General features: G+C 45.7%; 1 protein-coding gene across 7 annotated transcripts in view; it reads left to right on the forward strand.

Annotated features, from left to right (window-relative positions):
- TACC2 (transforming acidic coiled-coil containing protein 2) overlaps positions 1-19,423 on the forward strand; it is a 227,463-nt gene that overhangs the window by 36,971 nt on the left and 171,069 nt on the right. For all 7 annotated transcript variants that reach the window (XM_065923466.1, XM_065923461.1, XM_065923460.1 and 4 more), the window contains exon 4: positions 7,966-8,078. In XM_065923466.1, the coding sequence (XP_065779538.1) occupies positions 7,966-8,078 (113 nt within the window). The remainder of the gene's footprint in view (positions 1-7,965; positions 8,079-19,423) is intronic.

The raw sequence follows: 19,423 nt of genomic DNA on the forward strand, positions 1-19,423 counted from the left end.
TTTGAACCACTGCACCTGGCTTCCTGCACCCTTGTTCTTTTTTTATTTTTTTGGAGTATAGTTGCTTTCTTGCACCCTTATCCTTTTTTAAATTTATTTATTTTTAATTGGGGGCTTTCCTTGTGGCTCAGCTGGTAAAGAATCCACCTGCAATGTGGGAGACCTGGGTTCGATCCCTGGCTTGGGAAGATTCCCCTGGAGAAGGTAACTGGAGGATAATTGCTTTACAATATTGCATTGATTTCTGCCATACACCAACATGAATCAGCCATAGATATACATATGTCCCCTCCCTCTTGACCCTCCCTCCCACCTCCCACCCCATCCCACCCCGCTGCGTTATCACAGAGCCCCAGACTTGAGCCCCCTGTGTCACACAGAAAATTCCCATTGGCTATCTATTTGACTTATGGTGATGTATATGTTTCAGTGCTATTCTCCCAATTCATCCCATCCTCTCCTCCCTCCACTGTGTCCACATCTGTTCACTGTGTCTGCATTTCCGTTGCTGCCCTGCATATGGGTTCATCAGTACCATCTTTCTAGATTCCATATATATATGAGTTAATATACAGTAGTTGTTTTTCTCTTTCTAACTTACTTCACTCTGTATAATAGGCTCTAGGTTCATCCACCTCTTTAGAACTGACTCAAATGCATTCCTTTTTATGGCTGAATAATATTCCATTGTATATATGTACCACAACTTCTTTATTCATTCATCTGTCATTGGACCTCTAGGCTGCTTCCGTGTCCTAGCTAGTATAAGCAGTGTGCAGTGAACATGGGGTGCATGTGTCTTTTTCAGTTATGGTTTCCTCAGGGTATATGTCCAGTAGTAGGGTTGCTGGGTCATCAGTTCAGCTCAGTCGCTCAGTTGTGTCTGATTCTTTGTGACCCCATGGACTGCAGCATGCCAGGCCTCCCTGTCCATCACCAACTCCTGGAGCTTGAGCTAGTGATGCGATGCAACCATCTCATCCTCTGTTGTCCCCTTCTCCTCCTGCCTTCAATCTATCCCCAAATCAGGGTCTTTTCCAATGAGTCCGTTCTTCAAATCAGGTGGCCAAAGTATTGGTGTTTCAGCTTCAGCATCAGTCCTTCCAATGAATATTCAGGACTGACTTCCTTTAGGATTGACTAGTTTGATCTCCTTGCAGTCCAAGAGTCTTCTCCAACACTACAGTTCAAACGTATCAATTCTTTGGCACTCATCCTTCTATATGGTCCAACTCTCACATCCGTACATGACTACTGAAAAAACCGTAGCTTTGATTATACAGATCTTGGTCGGCAAAGTAATGCCTCTGCTTTTTAATATGTCATCCAGGTTTGTCATAGCTTTCTTTCCAAGGAGCAAGCATCTTTTAATTTCATGGCTGCAGTCACCATCTGCAGTGATTTTGGAGCCCAAGAAAATAAAGTCTGTCACTGTTTCCCTTGTTTCTCCATCTATTTGCCATGAAGTGATGGGACCGAATGCCATGATCTTAGTTTTTTGAATGCTGGGTCATGTGGTAGTTTTATTCCTAGTTTTTAAAGGAATCTCCATACTGTTCTCCACAGTGGCTGTATCAATTTACATTTCCACCAACAGTTGCACCCTTATTCTTAAATCAAGTGTCATGCTACTTTAGCATGAAAATGAATAGATGTATTAAAGAAATCCTAGAGGAGCAAAAAATAAGATTTATATCTGTATTTCAAGTGCAATAATGTAAAAAAAATCACAGGACATTACAGTCCATCTGACAACCCCAGTTCTGAATAAAGGGACTCTGCTCCATTTGGACAGGTGTTTTTTTTCTTTTCTTCCATATTGACAGAGTTCTCTCGTCACTCACAGTGGCGGGCAGGTCGGGGATTGGGGTGAAATGATTTGGGTTTTCTGACCTTATGTATCTCTCTTTAAATCACATTGATACTAAAATATTAAGCACAGATAAGACGTTAATACTGAACAGTTTTCTGAAGTCCCGAAGGTTTTCCTCTCCCCTCGGACTCCAGGTGTCAGAACTTGTGAACTCCGGCATCTTTGAGGTTCCTGGGTCCTTGGGGGCTACTTCTTACCACTTTTGATGCCAACAATTTTGAGGAAGGGGAGACAGATATTATTCATTGAATGTTATCTCTTGTTCATTCACTAAGCCGTAAGTTCCATGAGGGTAGGAACCATGACACTTTTATTCTAATTAAAGGTTTTATTTGGAAATATTTTCAGATTTACAGAAAAATTGCAAAGAGAATAGAGAGAATTCCCTTACCCTTTCCCTCAACTTCCCCTAAGTTAGTATCTTATACCATATCTTTTAAAATATATATATATATATTTTATAATACATCTATCTTTTAAAAATATATTTAATTTTGGCTGCACTGGGTCTTTGTTGTTGCACACAGATTTTTCTTTAGTTGTGGCAAGCAGAGGGTCCTCTCAGTTTGTACTTGTGGTGTGCAGGCTTCTCTCTGATGTGGCTTCTCTTGCGAAGCACAGGCTCCAGGGCGTGTGGGCTTCGGTAGTTGTGACCCGTGGGCTTAGTTGCCCTGCAGCCTGTGGAATCTTCCAGGACCAGGGATCGAACCCATATCCCTGCATTGACAGGCGGCTTCTTAATCACTGGACTACCAGGGAGGCCCACACCTTATCTTTTAAAATCTTCTGTATCGACCTGAAGTCTAGACTCCTGAACATGAGACGGAATCACCCAAACCCCCACGCAAACTCGATTCTCTTATTTTTTCCACTTTGTCAGGGTAGAGTGGGGGTTCAAACCCAGCTCTCTCTGACTCCAAAGTTCGTTCATTTATCCTACCATGTTGCACCATGCTTCATGAGAAAGCGTTCCATTTGGGGAAGCCTAAAATTCCACCTGGGGGCCTCCCTCTTCTTGGCCTGACAGAGTGCCTGCAAGGGGAGTGGGAGAGGTGAAAAATGGTTGGGATGATCTAGCAGAACTGGTCTAAGCCTCTGCCCTCGCTTGACAGGGAAGATGGGTGGCCCACCGGCCCGAGCGCAGAACATGTGTTCCCCCTCCATATTTGGCAGCCCGGCAGTTGTTTCTGAAATCCGATTCCTAATGCCATGGGGATGACCTTTGGTCTACTTCCCAGCATTCACCTGCAGTCACACTGCTCCCCAGAAGCTCATTCCAAGAGTGGGCGACTTGGCAAGACACCCTGGTCATGATCTAACTGTGTTAATTAAACCTCTTTATTGGCATGACCAGTAAGCCGTGGTCCAGAGAGGTGGAGCTTATTTAAGAGGTAAGGTCAGGGGAATTTTTCTTTTTTAGTGGGAAAGCACTTTAGCTTTGGGTAAAGTGTATTTTTCAGGACTGGAAAGTTGTGACTGTTTGAAGGCTGCTTTTAAATAAACCCAGAGCTCTGGAGTATTCCTGAGCCAAAGAAAGGCTGTTTGTTTACTCAAGTAATGGCAGCAAAGGAAAGATTTGAAGAAGCAACCTGACAAGTCTGTTTGTCATGTGGAGCATTGCCAGTTTTTTTTTTTTTTTTCCAGCCTGCTATTTGGAAGTGTAAGGGGTAACTTTAGAAACGTATCCTGTTTTGTAGTGATGCCTGTTGACACAACAGACCCCTAGGAATCCTGTAAGCAACAGGCCTTAGTACTGTTGCTAGGATGGGGAAACTGGATGGGGAGCAGTGAGGGTGGGGAGAGGGGGAGGGATGGGGGAGGGATGAGCTCAAAGGCACTGCGGGAAATGAAGCAGAGGTGAGAGCTGTGTGCCCCTCGATTTGCAGAAGTGGCTAGCAGACTAAACAGGAATGATCTGTTTTTCATACATTCAACAAGTATTTCTGGAATGCCTCCCTGTGCCAGGGGACTATTCTGGGCATTGACTCCAGGCCTCTGTACCACAGTGTTCATAGATGTCCAGTTGTTTTAGTTACTTGGAGCATGGCAGGAAGGTGATGGGACTCATAGGATTCCCACTGCCTGGTGAGGTAGCATAAGGCAGGGCGTCAAGGGTGCAGATTCTGGAGCCAAACCATTTGAGTCCAAGTCCTGGCTTCACCGCTTCCAAATAGTGTGATTTGGGGCAAGTGGCTTAACCTCTCTGTGCTAAGGGATCCTAGCAGTAAAATAGGGTTGTTGTATAAGAATTGGATGAGTTCAAATATGTTATGCACTTAAAAACAATAGTGCAGGCTGCCCCAGTTGTCCGCCTTCTGAATGTAGAAAATTCCTAGGAAAGCTTTTGTAAGCTGATATGGCTTAAAGCAAAGAAGTGATTACCTTAGGACATCTCTTGCTGATAGATGCACAAAATAAACTGGATAAAGCCCAGGTGCTCACAGACATAGTTCAGAGAGAGATATGGCGACTTGTTGCTGGGATGTTGAGTGAGCCAAGGAGCTTGGCGGGGCCACTCTGGCTGCTGCTAGGCCTTCATGCTGTCTCCATAACAGCTTTGCTGCAAAAGAAATGCTGAAAGGTATTTTTGCTTTGTGCCTTTTCAATAAAAGCAAAAATCCCCTTGGAATTTCTTTTTTTTTAAATTGTTTATTTATTTATTTTTGTTTGCCCTGGGGTCTTCACTGCTTCACTCGGGCCTTCTCTAATTGCGGGGGTCGCGGGGAGGGGCGGGGGCTAATCTTTGATGCGGCGCATGCGCTTCTCTTTGTGGCTTCTTCTGTTGTGGAGCAGGGCTCTAGGCGTGCGGGCTCCAGTAGTTGCAGCACGTAGAGTCAGTAGTTGTGCGTGGGTTTCGGAAAAACATGTACAGGTCTTTTGTAAAAGAGAAGTGATGTAAAGCAAGCTTGAAAATCAGTGGAGACCTGTATGTGGCACATAGAAAGTGTTCATAAAAATGTCTGCTATGATTATTCTACCAAAAAATATGCGATGTAGGCATTGGGTGTTATTATCGTGAAAAGAGTATTGGACTTCAAGGCACGAGACCTGGCAAAAGTTCCTTAACCTTCTGTTTCTGAGAAATGGATAATAGTATTTTACCTGCCTGCTAGCACACATGGATTTTCTAAGAATCAGAGGATGTGAAATAACTGCCTACTGCAGTGTGCTGTCTCCGTAGGTAGTACAATTGCCTTTATTTTGACTCCAATCAGCTCTGTTTTTGCTGGAGAGAACTGCTGTTCTTCTTACAGATTCGCTTTCTATGAGGAGGACAGGTGGGGCTGAAAAGTGATAAAGGTCTACCCTGTTTTCTTCTCTGAAGACAAATCTGAGTCCTTGTCATATTTCCTTTGCTGGAGGAAATTCAGCACGTGGTCCCCTCCCCACCTTGGGTGAGAGCAGAGCTCTGCCTCCTGATTCCATCTGTTGTTTGCATCTGTCTGAGCTGTTAGACACATCAATGTCTTTCCAGAATTACCTTAAATTACCCTTGATCCTGGAATAAAGAGCAGAAGATTTATCTGTTCAATTATTTGCAGATAATGTGGGGATTGAAAGGGAAGCCTGGCTGCAGAGGTATTTGTAGCTGAGACCTGTATGACAGTTAGACAAACAGGAATTGGGTTAGAGTTTTAAAAATGCAGGACCCTGATATGAAAATGTCACTCACTCTGTATTATGATTCTGGAGTCATCATAGTTAAATGGTAAAGCAGGCACCCAAAGGTAGTAAGATGGTATAAAGAGCCTTCTTCAGAAGAGTCAGGGACACTATGGAATTGGAATTTACTGTGACTGGAAGTTTGTATTGTCTATGATATTACTCTAGAGAGTGATTTCTGTTCAGGACTCACAGATCAGAAGACTCAGGTCCACAGGACAGAGCAGGGTGCTCATTACAGGGACTGGGTCAGCCAGCATGGAGGTCACGCCAGCCTGGGGTCCACAGTTCCCCTCTTAGTTGAGGAATCGACCCCAGCTCCCCGCTTCCACTGGGATGCCTCTCCCTGGCTTTGGAATCAGAGAGGATCAGGTCCACCAGACTCCCCTGCTGTGTGATCTTGGCCAGATTCATAACCTCTTAAAACCCCTGTTCTAAGACGAGTGCTGATAATATAGCTCAAAATACTTTAAATTTTTATCTGGAGTGGCTTCATGTAGAAATTTGAGTAATGGGATGACAAATAAAAAATAAGCCCATAAGAAGATTTACCATTAATTTTTTATTTTTTGTTGGCGTATGGTTGCGTTACACTGTTGTATTGGTTTCTGAACAGCAGCCTGAATCAGCTACAGGGATATGTTTGTTGTTCAGTCGCCCAGTCGTGTCCGACTCTTCGCGACCCCATGAATCGCAGCACGCCAGGCCTCCCTGTCCATCACCAACTCCCGGAGTCCACCCAAACCCATGTCCATTGAGTCGGTGATGCCATCCAACCATCTCATCCTCTGTCGTCCTCTTCTCCTCCTGCCCTCAATCTTTCCCAGCATCAGGGTCTTTTCAAATGAGTCAGCTCTTCACATGAGGTGGCCAAAGTATTGGAGTTTCAGCTTCAATATCAGTCCTTCCAATGAACACCCAGGCACTTAGTAAATGCTCAATAAACAGATGTTGTTATTATTGTTGTGTTCTTTCCCTTCATTCTGTCTCAGCAAGAGTGAATGGAGATTTTTTGAATTGTAGTATTCCTATTTAGCACTGGAAAGTTTGAGTCCTCGAGAGCTGAAGCATCTTTTATACTTCACCTCTGGACACAATGGGGTGAATACAAACAGCCAACCACTCAGTGAAATAGACCAGCTGCGGAAACATTTTGTCTTGGCTTTTCTCTACCAGCTGAGTCTGTACTCTCTGCTGCAGCCTGCCTTCCTCCACAATGGCCAGAGACAGACTGCCAGTAACTCTTGTGCTCATATTCTAACAGAGCCAGTGACCGGTTTACCATCCCTCTGGTTCTCTGGGGAGTCCTGAGGAAGGACCTGCCCTTAATCTGAGTCTTGTGCATATCCAGATGGGCAGCAGTGAAGGGCACTAGGACTGACGTTTCCATGAGAACCTTAGGGGCAGAGGGACAGAAGAGCAGTTCTTTAGAAGGCAGATCTGGCTCCAGAGAAAAGTGTGTGAGTTGTTTTGGGGTGCGGGGGTTCAGGAACCCTGCTGAGAAGACAGAAGACAACCACTGGGAACTTCCTGTGGTCCAGAGGTTAAAACTCTGTGCTTCCACTGCAGGAGACACGGGTTCAATTCCCACTGCAGGAGACATGGATTCAATTCTCTGGGGAAGTAAGATCCTACAAGCCTCTCAGGGCAACCAAAAACCAAAATAAATACATAAAAAGTTGTTTTAAAAAAAGACAACCACTGCTTTGAGGAATACTGCTGGGGATTCCTAGAAGTCCTTTCCCCCATTTCTGATATTGTATCAGACTTAAATGAGCATCATTTAAATTGAGTTTTTAAAACATCTCATCTCTTTCTATCCTATGATTTGATGTTTTGACTGTGCTTTAAATGTTTGCATTTTAGTTTGAAAAATCATCTGAACAGCAGACAAGCTTTCTGTGCTGTTTAAGAAATGATGACCAACTCTTAGAATGGTTGAGACCTCAGTGGGTGGCCCCAGTATTTTTTCAGTATTTTTTTCAAGTTTCCAGCTGAATTCTGGTGTGCAAACCGTGGCAGGGGCAGGAAGTGTATTTTCGTCAAGGTGAGGCCACAAACAAAACGCACTAAGATCTTAGATTCAATATCCCACTTTCTCCAGGAAGCAGATGGCCCCCAAAGTGTGAGGGGTGTCCCCAGTGTGTTTTTTTACTGAAACAGTCAGCCTACTCAGCTCAAATCGCTGGTTTGCTGTGTTTCTCCTCCATCAGGTGAGAGCAGGGCTTTGCTCACCGTGTGCCTCCAAAGCCTCGCTCCGCGCCTGGAACAGTCAGTGCTCAGATGGACAGTAAAGCAAAATAACAGGCAAACAAACAAAAACACCCCTGGCTCTTCAGTGTTGTGATCAGCGACCTATTGATAAAGTCTCTGTGTTTTCAAAGATTCCTGCTTGATTTCCTTTCCAATTTCTCTTTCTTGTGGTCCAGAGGACTTCTTCGGCGCGAAGTCCAGAATCCGTGCAACCACCCGGGAGCAGTCAGAGAGGAGAAAGGAAGCCCGAGGAGGCACCCAGAGGCGCGGACCCAGGAGGCCTGCCCAGGTAGGACCAGTTCCAGAGGTGTGACCCAGCCCGAGGCGTGGCCAGCTCTCGGCCCGCTCAGCTTTTGTTTTGCTCCATTTGCTTCGGAAATTTTATCCTAAAACCCATGATGTAGTTGTCAGTGGTGAGATGTTCCAAGCAGTGGTTCCTAGACCTCTTTGTGATTTGTCTAGACCTGCCTGATTGGAAAAATTAATATTTTCCTGCCCAGAGATGCAATTAGTAATGATAGGCTTCCATACCACAGCATTCCAGGTCTTTTATCCTTGTTCTCAGAACTTACAATAAAAAAGATGAAGGCTGCCAAGGGCCTTAGGAGGGTGTGGCTAATCTGTGGTGAAGCTGGAGTCTGTATTCCAAGACAGAAGTCAAGGTGGGCTTCCAGAGGTGAGACAGAGGATTCAAAGAGCAATCATCCAGTCCCAAGGAGGCTGGTGGATGAATTTCAGAAATCAACACGGCTCCCCTGCCACAGTGGAACACGGCCAGTGCAGGTGTGACCCACTGGTCAGGCGTTTCTCATTCTGACTCACAGTCGGGTCCTGATCTCCCCGTTGGGGCTATTATTGAGCACCCACAGGTTTGGCATTATTCAGAAGCAGAGGGCGAGCAGATGTGAACATTCTGTCCCCAGAACAGACACAGGCCAGGACACTGGAAGCAATGAATAATTGTCTGTGAGTTCAACATATGATCTGGTTAGAAAAACCCTTCTGAACAAATTGAAGCCAGCTTCTGGGAGGCTGTAGTTATAGGCCTTAAAGGAACAAATGAATAAAAGCTGCAAGGACCAAAAATGCAAAACTGAGTGATACACACTGTCCCCTCTTCGCCACCACCCCGCCAGCCCACCACCAAGTCCCTGTCACTGACTTTGGCTTTCAAAAGCTTTGCAATCACTTTTCACTTGAACACTTTTAGCAACGTGTTTTGCTTTGGCTTAAGTGTGGAAGGTCATGGGTGAGTACGAGCGGCCCCTGGTGGCAGGAATTTCCACGCCTGCTGGTGTTATTTTCTGGGTGGCTTTGGTTAGGCAGTCCACTGGGTCGCACAGACTTGGACGCGACTTAGCAACGGAACAACAACTGATTATGTGGTTTGAGGAGGAGGCACTTTGAACGTCTTGCATAAACATTGGATTTCTTTAGGGAAATGATGATCATGTGGGGCAGAGGGTTCTTTTTTCGCCGAGAGAGGCATGAACTTGAATGCCACCTTTGATCTCAGTTCTTTGCAGAATGGGAGCCTCCTTTGCTTCCCAGAGTTCCATGGCTGTTCCGCCTTCATGAACTTCTTAAAAAAATATCAGGACAAAGGGTTTAATATTTGGCTCTAAGTTGACTGGATGATAGTCTAAATTGGCTCCCCCTGATCATGAATCGTATGATCTGAAATCCTACACAAGGGAAGTCACTGCTGGCTGATACCCAGCATCCAGCTCTTCTGTCTCCATCTTCATGTGGTTCTGGGATTCCTTGAGAGGTTTGGGAATTACCTGCAGGGGCCTGTGTCCCAGCTGAACTGGGGAGTAACAGCAGCTCAAAGGTCTTTCATTTCTTGTTCCTCAGCTTTAGTCAATTAACTTTGCCTTGAAGACGAATTGTCTCTAATTGGCATGCAAATTGACCATAAGAGGTGCCTTCTAAGACCAAGCTCAAAAATAGCAACTTTCTGTTCACGATTAAAAACAGGATTCTCCTCCATGAATGTGCCCATGTCTATCGCGCAGGGCTCTGCACTCCCTAACTCAGAAACTAGCAAGAAGCAGCCGGGAAACAGGATATTTGCAGGAAGAGAGTGTGAGCCCAGGTTCCCCCGTGCAATGTTTTAGTGGGGCGTGCCACCCTTGGCATCCACAGTAATGATCACCCTAGCATTTGACATTCATTTTGCAGACGGGGCACCAAAAACTATGCCAAATGCTCTATGCATACAAGATGAAAATTTTTTTTCTTTAAGTGAATTCATTTCCAATTGAGTCCTTACTCCCATAGGCTGGTGGGAATGCTCCTGTAACCGTCCTTGGGAACCCCTCTCCTGACCTGATCTGCTGAGACCATCACCTGGCCCCTCCCACCCCGTCATCACTGAGATGTCCATGGTTCAGGCCCTGCTGTCCCTTGGCCCCTAAGACTGTGCTGCTTTCATGATACAGGCTGGCACAGGGGGACCTTTGGCGAGGCTGGGAGCCCTGGTTATTCCCTTTGGCACTCTGGGCTCATCTTACCTTGAACCTGAGGACACAGTCAGGAAGCAGGGAGGGAGGCTGGGAGATTCCCTACTTCCTATGACCCTCCCCTGCTCTCTCCTCATCGTCCTCGGATGCATTTATCTTCTCCTTTTCCCTCAACAGATAGCCAGCATGTTTTCTTCAAAGGACACACTACAGATTTTTACAAAAGATAGAAAAAGCCAGTGACCTCAAACTATTTCTGCTTCCTACTTGGAAAAAAACAGAAGGGACTGCAGTGGCCCTGCTGGACCTGGACGCAAGAGAAGAATATAAAGAGAAAGGCATAGGTTAATATTGCCAATGATTAGCGAAGGCGGGGGTTGGGGGTAAGGAATTCCCTGGTTTCCCTGTGGTTAGGACTCTGTGCTTCCCCTTCAGGGAGCATGGGTTCAATTCCTGGTCCTGGGAACTAAGATCCTGCTTGCTGTATATATATATATATATATATATATATATATATATATATATATATATATATTTATCTCCAAAGATTTGTCCTGCACAAGCCATCATCTCTACTCTCCAGAGGAAGAAACTGAGGCTTGGAGCACTATGCCATCCAAGCCCTAGTGGTAGAAAGTCCATTGTATCCCCGTGGAAGCTCTTGGAATCCCCTTGGAATCCCCTTGGAATACACAAAAACGGCTTCATACATACCCAGAAAGTTTCTTTCTTCATCCAATAGGGAGTCCCCTCAGTTTGGCTGCTTTGCTTTCCAGTTGCCACAGGGTGTCGCTGTTGTCACTTAGCCCTGCCTTGGCCAAACTTGTGCAGAGGCTAGGCGGAGCCTCCCAGGTGCCCCGCCTCCCAGGTGCTCCGCCCTGCCTAAGTCCCTGGCCTCTTGGACTTGAGCCCGGGTCCCCACCCACGACGAGCCTGACCCTAGGCCGCTCCTCTTACGGCTCACAGTGCCCACCCTCGAGCACAGCTGCCCTGGAAACGCATCTGGACTGGTTCCAGCTCCACTGTCCAGTCTCTTGGAGCCCTTCCCCCTCCTTGGGTACCAACAACCCTTGCCTTTGAACACTCGAAACATGGTGGATCTTATCATACAGTCTTTCGCCAGATAATGAAGCCATTAGGTTGCTGCTGCTGCTAAGGTGCTTTGGTTGTGTCTGACTCTGTGCGACCCCATAGACGGCAACCCACCAGGCTCCTCCGTCCCTGGGATTCTCCAGGCAAGAACACTGGAGTGGGTTGCCATTTCCTCCTCCAATGCATGAAAGTGAAAGTGAAAGTGAAATTGCTCAGTCGTGTCCAACTCTTCCTGACCCCATGGACTGCAGCCTACCGGACTTCTCCGTCCATGGGGTTTTCCAGGCAAGAGTACTGGAGTGGGTTGCCATTGCCTTCTATGCCATAAGATTGCACCAGAGGAAATTACAGTTTTGGCAGGTTAAGGTAGATCTTAGATAGTGGCCATTTCCTGTGCTTCACCATCATACTTGCTCATTCTCAGAGGCAGGCACCAAGCAATATTTCAGAGATAACTGACCTTTCTCAAGGAGGGTCCCTAAGAGATTCCTGGGTAAACTTCTGGCACCGCTTTGTCCCTGAGAGAAGAGTGGACACTCAACAGCCAGCAGTCTTAACTGCTCTTCTTTGGCTCTCAAATGTGAGCAGGCATCAGAATCACCTGCAAGGCTGGCTAATACCCTGGTTGCTGGACCCATCCTCCAGAGATTCGGATTCAGTAGATCTGGGGCCAGGCCTGAGAACAAGCATTTCTGACAAGTTCCCAGGTGCTGCTGGTCCAGGGATCACACTTGAGAAGCACTACATTATGCCGGAGAGCTGTGTGAGCTGCGGGTGTGTGCTGTTGGGGTCCTGGGGAACTTGAACCGAAGGGATGACTGTAGAGGCCGTTCCAGGTAGGGGCAGAGTTCCCAGTTGGACCTCTCTGAGGCAGAGCAGGAAGTGAGCCCAGACCTGGGGGTGGATGTTCACTAAAAGCAAGGCTGGAGAAGTGACGCCAGAATGAGGAGAACTTGGAGGTCAGGGGAAGGGTTGAGATTTTATCCTGCAGGTAACTGGAAGCTGGGGAAGTGCTTTGTGGTTGGTTGGTTTGTATTTAAACAAGGGTTTATGCGTGCAAGGAAAAAGTTCCAGGAATTTGGGACCTGATTAATGCCCTGGAGCTGGGCGGCTGGAAGGGCCCTAGAGATGCTCTTTAGTAGAAGGATGGAGGCTGGGAAACCATCCCAGGGTGGAACCTGTTACTGAACTACACTCGGGTCTGCTAGCTGCTCTTGAAGCAAAGCCAATCTACTGACACTGGGTTGTGTTGAATGAAAGCACAGTGTTAGTTTCAGGCCACCAAGTAAGGAGAATGGGCATCTAATGCGCGAAAGATCTAAACTGCCTGATGGCTTTCAGCGAAGGGATTTTAAAGGCAATATTATGGATGAGGGTTGATCATGAACAGTTTTCTTACAGGTTGATGGTAGGTAACAGGGCGATGCTATGACAAGCCTAGACAGTGTTTTGAAAAGCAGAGTCATCACTTTGCCGCCAAAGGTCCATATAGTCAAAGCTATGGTTTTCCCATTAGTGATGTATGGATGTGAGAGTTGGATCATAAAGAAGGCTGAGCACTGAAGAATTGATGCTTTCAAACAGGTGCTGAGGAAGACTCTTGAGAGTCCCTTGGACAGCAAGGAGATTAAACCAGTCAATCCTAAAGGAAATCAACTCTGAGTGTTCACTGGAAGGACTGATGCTGAAGCTGAAGCCCCAATACTTTGGTCACCTGATGTGAAGAGCCAACTCATTGGAAAAGATCCTGATACTGGGAAAGACTGAGGGCAGGAGGAGAAAGAGGCAACAGAGGATGAGATGGTTGGATAGCATCATTGACTCAATGGACATAAGTTTGAGCAAACTCTGGGAGATAGTAAAGGACAGGGAAGCCTGGCGTGCTGCAGTCCATGGGGTTGCAAAGAGTCGAACATGACTGAGCAATTGGCATCAACAACAGGGTGATCATTGTGGAATCTCAGTCACCAGCTTTCTGGTTCCAACCAGTCTGGTGTCAACATGCTTTTGGTCAGCACGCAGTCACCATCTTCCACCAGGATATTTTTATTTATATCCCTTCAGGAGGAACCAGGAGTCCTGTGACTCAATTGTTCTAATCATTCGCTGCTTGAGTCTGCTCTTTGGAATTCAGGGAAGGTCAAACAAGAGGCAGGGAACAAGGGAGTGGTTTGTACCCAGAAAGGCCCCACAGTCTTCCTTGGTTCAAACCCACAGAACCTGGAGATGATATGGATGCAGGCAGAGGAGACAGAGTCTAAGAAGATGCTAAGATTCTGGACCAAGAACCTAAAAGAAGGATGCAACGTTAGAAACTAGAATGTCCAAAGTGAGAACTGCTATAGGGAAACTGTGATCAATTTTAGACACATTGAAGAAAAGTCCATCAGGCTTCCTGGGAACCTTGCTGGTGTGGTCTTTATGGAAGCTGGCCCCTGGCGTGGAGAGGAGTGAGTTAATGGGGTGATGATGGAGCATTGTGGCCTCAAAAGCTATAATATCGTCATGGTGGCTTCAGTTATTTACACAGGTTATTCTCAGATAGCTTGGTTCATTCCTGCTGCTGCTTCCGTGTATGTGTGTGGTGTGACTCTAAAACTATATTTAAGAGCTTAGGAACAGATCAGGGTTGGGGTGAAAGATTGAAAGACAGTAAGTGAAATCGTAAGGGACGGTGTTTTCCAGACTTCTCAGATCACAGAATTTACCCAGGTGTTTGTTAAGTATATAAATTCCTAGGCCCCATCCTACTCCTTCTGAATCAGAATCGCTAGATGTGGAGTCAAGGAATCTGTGTTTTGAATAAACACCCTGGGTGATTGTTTCCAGCCAGGACTTTGTAAATAGTGATCGACTACCAGGTTCACCTTCTTGTGAGTTAAAATACCCAGTTTATTGACCCCCTCCCTTGAAGAGGCAGCTCTAGTAGGTTTGGGGTGAGGTCGCCAAATCTGTGTTTAATAAAAAGGCCACGTGACTCTCATGATAAAGTTTGAGACACAGTGACCCAGGGGTTACTCTCAGGCCAGTAACCATAGCTGACTTTTGTTTGCTCTTCTGCGACGTTTATATATGTATATTAATTTATTTATATATGTATGGCTCAGAAATCAGGGGTAATTAGCATACATTAAACCCCTGCCCCCTCTTGTTTTCTCCTCTCCATTTTTCTTTCACTAAATGTCTATTGGGAATCATTTGGGGCATGTTTTTCTGAAAGGCACTGAAAGACACACCCAATAATCCTGGAGCCTGGAGATTTCGGCTCCAGTGGATGAGTAGGTTGTGGGGAGAAAGTCAGACATAGAAGTGGGAAACAGAAGGAAGACGGACCCTTTCAGATAGTGTCACAGCTCTGAAAGACACCGAGTGGGTTATTGGGATAGATAGTAAGGAAGAAGGGAGTGGCTCGTTTGGATTAGACTGGTGATTGTCAAAGTGGGGATCCCAGATCAGCAGGCTCTGCCTCAACTGGAAACTTGATAAAGATGCTCAGTTGTGGGCTCTTCTCCAGGCTCTGGGGTGAGCCCTCCCCGGAAGCAATTAGGTTGTTCTGATGCACCCTAAGGTTTGAGGATCATTGGATTAGATGGTCGAGGAGGAGAATGATATTTAAACTAAGTCTGGAATGACGAAGGAGGGCAGGCATGGGAAGATCTGGGGCGAGCATCAGGCAGTGCAAAGACCTGAGGGGGAGATGAATTTGTTAGGGAAACTGAAGGAGGCTCATGAAGGAAAAGCAGGAGGTGGCAGCAGCCAGATCAGCCAGGCTTGGGCCTTGAAGGTCAGCAGTGGTAAGACATCCAGATTTAGATGCCATGAACCAATATGCGTTTCAGCAGGACCTCTCTGGTTGCTGTGTGGAGAATGCAAGGGAGCAAGACTGCAGGCCAGGAGGTCTGAGGAGACCCTGAAAGGTGCAGGGGTGCCTGGAACCAGGACAGAGAAACCCATCCTTATTTTCACTATCTTCTTTTCTCTGCCCTCCCACGGGAACCTCTGTAGATACTTCATTCCTCGTTGCCTTCCCTTTCCCCAAGAAAGTTCAATCCCATAGATATATTGTGTATGTCTGTGTACTGTGGTCTCTGCAGGGTCACAAACCAGGTGGTTCCAGTGGTAAAGAATCCGCCTGCCAATGCAGGAGACGCAGGACACTCTGGTTCAGTCCCTGGGTAGGGAAGATCCCTTGGAGGAGGAAATGGCAACCCACTCCAGTATTCTTGCCGGGAGAATCCCATGGACAGAGGAGCCTGGCAGGCTACAGTCCATAGGATTGCTAAGAGTCGGACATGATCTAGTATCTGAGCACATAAATATGCTCAGATGTAATATCTAAGATTATTTTTTCTGCCTCCTGAGAGCCAGTTTTCACCCCTATGTGGATGATAGCGATCCACTGATGATGCAAGGACTAAGGTGATAACGGTGAAGATGGAGAAACATACGCAGCTTTGAATATCTTGCGTATTGTGAAGCTAAAGACGCCAGGACTTGCTGAAGGATGGGATTTAGGAGGGAGAGAAGAATCAAGAAGTTTCCTGAAGTTTGGGCTTGAGCAGTTAAGTAAACGGAGACATTTGCTGAGATATGAAAAACTGGCCTGATCAGGTCTACCTGCCAAGGTCCATAGTCACAGACCCAGTGTCCAGGAGGAAACCCTGTTGCTACAGGTACCAGTCTGACAAGACAGCGAACTGACTATCACAAACCCTGTCTCAAACTGGGGGAACCTAGGGTGGCCCCCCACATTTGAGAGAAAAGCAGTGTCCTCCTTTGTGCTTCGCAGATGGCTCATTTCCTGCTGTATACCTGTGGTCTTGTGATTGATAATAAGAAACATATATTTGGTCTTCATCCCAGCCCTGGCACTGAGCTCCTAAGACCTTTGGAATTTCCTAAGTGATGAGAGCAATAAAGAAGGTGTCTTTTGTTATGCTAATGAAGCAACTTTTGGAAAGCACTTAAAAGTGGGGGCTGCCTGCCAGGGGAACCAGCTCTGTGATTGGAGGGGTGGGACCTTGACAATTAAAAACTTAGAGGATCCTCTGTAGGGGACTTATTGTGCTGACTTTTTAAATTTTATTTTATGTATTTTAAAAAATATTTATTAATCTATTTGTTTTGTCTGCATTGGAGCTTAGCTGCAGCCCTGGGCTTCTCTCTAGTTGTGTCGTGGGCTTAGTTGCCCTGTGGCGTAGGGGACCTTAGTTCCCCATCGGGACTGAACCAGAGTGCGGTGCTTTGTAAGGCAGGTTCTTAACCACTGGACCACCAGGGAATTCTCGTGGACTGACTTGTGAAAAATCATTTTTATTTCTTAATTTGAAGTATGTTAGTCATTCAGGGATGTCTGACTCTTTGCGACCCTGGAGAGTGTAGCCCACCAGGCTCCTCTGTCCATGGGATTCTCCCGGCAAGAATACTGAAGTGGGTTGCCATTTCCTTCTCCAGGGGATTTTCCCAACCCAGGGATCAAACCGGGGTCTCCTGCATTGCAGGCAGATTCTTTACCATCTGAGCCACCAGGTGAGGTATTGTTGATTTATAATGTTGTGTTAGTTTTGGTTGTACAGCAAAGTGATTCAGTGTGTGTATATATACACACACACACATATGTGTATATGTGTGTATATGTATATATGTATATGTGTGTGTGTGTGTATATATATATGCTTCCCTGGTGGCTCAGTGGTAAAGAACCTGCCTGCCAGTGCAGGAGGTGGGGATTGAGAGTTCAGTCCCTGGGTTGGAAAGATCCCGTGGAGGAGGAAGTGGCAACCCACTCCAGTATTCTTGCCCGGAGAATTCCATGGATAGAGCAAACTGACGTGCTGCAGTCCATGGGATCAGAAAGAATCGGACACGACTTCGTGACTAAACACCACCAACTACTGTATATATATGTATGTGTATATATATAGATTCTTTTTCAGATTCTTTTTCCTTATCGATTATTTTTGAACTAAGGCCACTGCTGGTCAGTGGACTAAGGGCATAAACACATTCCTTACCCAGTAACTCTGTGTGGAGGAATGCAGGTGACCCGAGGGCTTGTATGAGGAAACTGAGGTTCGAGAGGTGAAGGAACTAGCTAGCCCCCAGGTCACACAGATAGAGCCTGGCCTGCTGAGGACTAGAATCCAGCTTGGTTTGAAATGCCACCCAAAGCTCAGACCCACAATCAGGAGGCCGAGTTCTTACAGGTGCCTGAAAAGATTTGTGTTGTGGTCTCCATAATTAGAAAGCAAACCCCAGTCTATTTTAAAGAAGGTCAGTTCTCAGACCTTTTTTCTTTTTTCAGAAAAACCAAAAAAGATCTGGTCAGTTTTATGAGCAGCGGCCCAGGGCCGGTGCTTCATTACCGGGACCCGTGTTTCCTAAAGCAGTGGATTCTGCTCCTTTAAACGAAGCTTTGTGAAGTCCTGGATTCCGGATCCTAACAGGCTCCGGCCCAGGCAGGGTGTGTCAGGCAGGGCGGGTGTGGCCGACTTCTGACTCACTGTTTATCTCTGGCAGGAAGTAAACTCGGGAGGCTCGAGGGAGGAGGGAAGGAGGGAGCGCGCTGACTTTGGACGCTGGCTGGGAAAGAAGGTCGTGTGCTGAGTTAGGTGTGTGTCTGCTTTCTACCCTTCTGGTTTCAGCCCAGAACCTTTAAGAAGCGAAGAAGAATAGTGCTGTTCCCTTCTGAAATAGTACTTGGAAAAGAAAGGAAATTAGAAAGTAGAGGGGGGAAAAGAAATCACCACCTACAGACAACTGTGCTTAAAATATTAATGTGTCTCCCTCAGAGTTCTTGTTTTCTTCTAGTTCTTTATTGATTGGGATAGCTGTGTACATATATACATATATATTTACACATCATTTCAGTTCAGTTGCTCAGTTGTGTCCAACTCTTTGCAACCCCATGGACTGCAGCACGCTAGGCTTCCCTGTCTATCACCAACTCTTGCAGCTTACTCAAACTCCTGTCCATTCAGTCGGTGATGCCATCCCACCATCTCATCCCCTTTTCCATCATCAGGCTCTTTTCCAATGAATCAGTTTAAAAAATTATAAATTATCAAATATATATGATAATAAACATGTATTTAAATATAAAAATATTTAAACGTTAATATGTTATATAAATTTATAATATATTTGAATAATTCATAAGCTATTTTTTGAGCAGTTTTACAGAAAAACAATAGCATAGAGAATTCCCTCAAGCCATCCCTTCTGTGTACAGTTCCCCCTTATTATTAAGATTTTGCATTAGAGTGGTACATTTGCTACAGTTAATGAACCAGTATTGATAGTGATGAACTAAAATCTGTACTTTCCATTAAGGTTCACTCTTTGTATTACACATTGTCATGTGTTCACCATTATATTGTACAGGGTGGTTTCTCAGCCTTGAACATTGCCTGTGTTCCACTTATTCATCCCTTCCTCCCTCCTTCCTTTCCTCCCTCCCCTGGGAAGCATCAGTATTTCTGGTCTCCGCAGTTTCCTTTTTTCCCTATTACCTTTTTTTAATCGGTATAAAATACATACTGTTCAAGTGTGTAAATCTGAGCTTGATGGATCTTTGCACCCCTGCGCACCTGTAGTCACACTCAGATCTATTTCCATCACCCAGAACGTGCTCTCATGTCACTTCCCAGTCAGTACCTCTGTCCTAGAATAGCAACGGTTTGAACTACCACCAGTGACTAGTTTTGCCAGTTCTTGAACGTCATATAAATGGTATTGAACAGTATATATACTTTGGTGTCTGGTTTCTTTTACACACTGCTACTTACTGATTTTTTTAAATTGTTTTTATTGTGGTTTAAAAAGGCAAAGCATTCCATTTACCACCTTAACCAATGTAGTGTTTAGTAGTACCGTTCGGTAGTGTTAAGTATAACACGTGTTATAGTTTCTGAGTTTCTTAAGGTAGAAACAGGTCATTTCTTTGTTTGTTTTTTTTTTTTTCATTTATTTTTATTAGTTGGAGGCTAATTACTTTACAGTATTGTAGTGGGTTTTGTCATACATTGACATGAATCAGCCATGGAGTTACACGTATTCCCCATCCTGATCCCCCCTC

The sequence above is a fragment of the Muntiacus reevesi genome, chromosome 2 (assembly GCF_963930625.1).
Source record: "Muntiacus reevesi chromosome 2, mMunRee1.1, whole genome shotgun sequence".
Classification (NCBI taxonomy): Eukaryota; Metazoa; Chordata; class Mammalia; order Artiodactyla; family Cervidae; genus Muntiacus; species Muntiacus reevesi.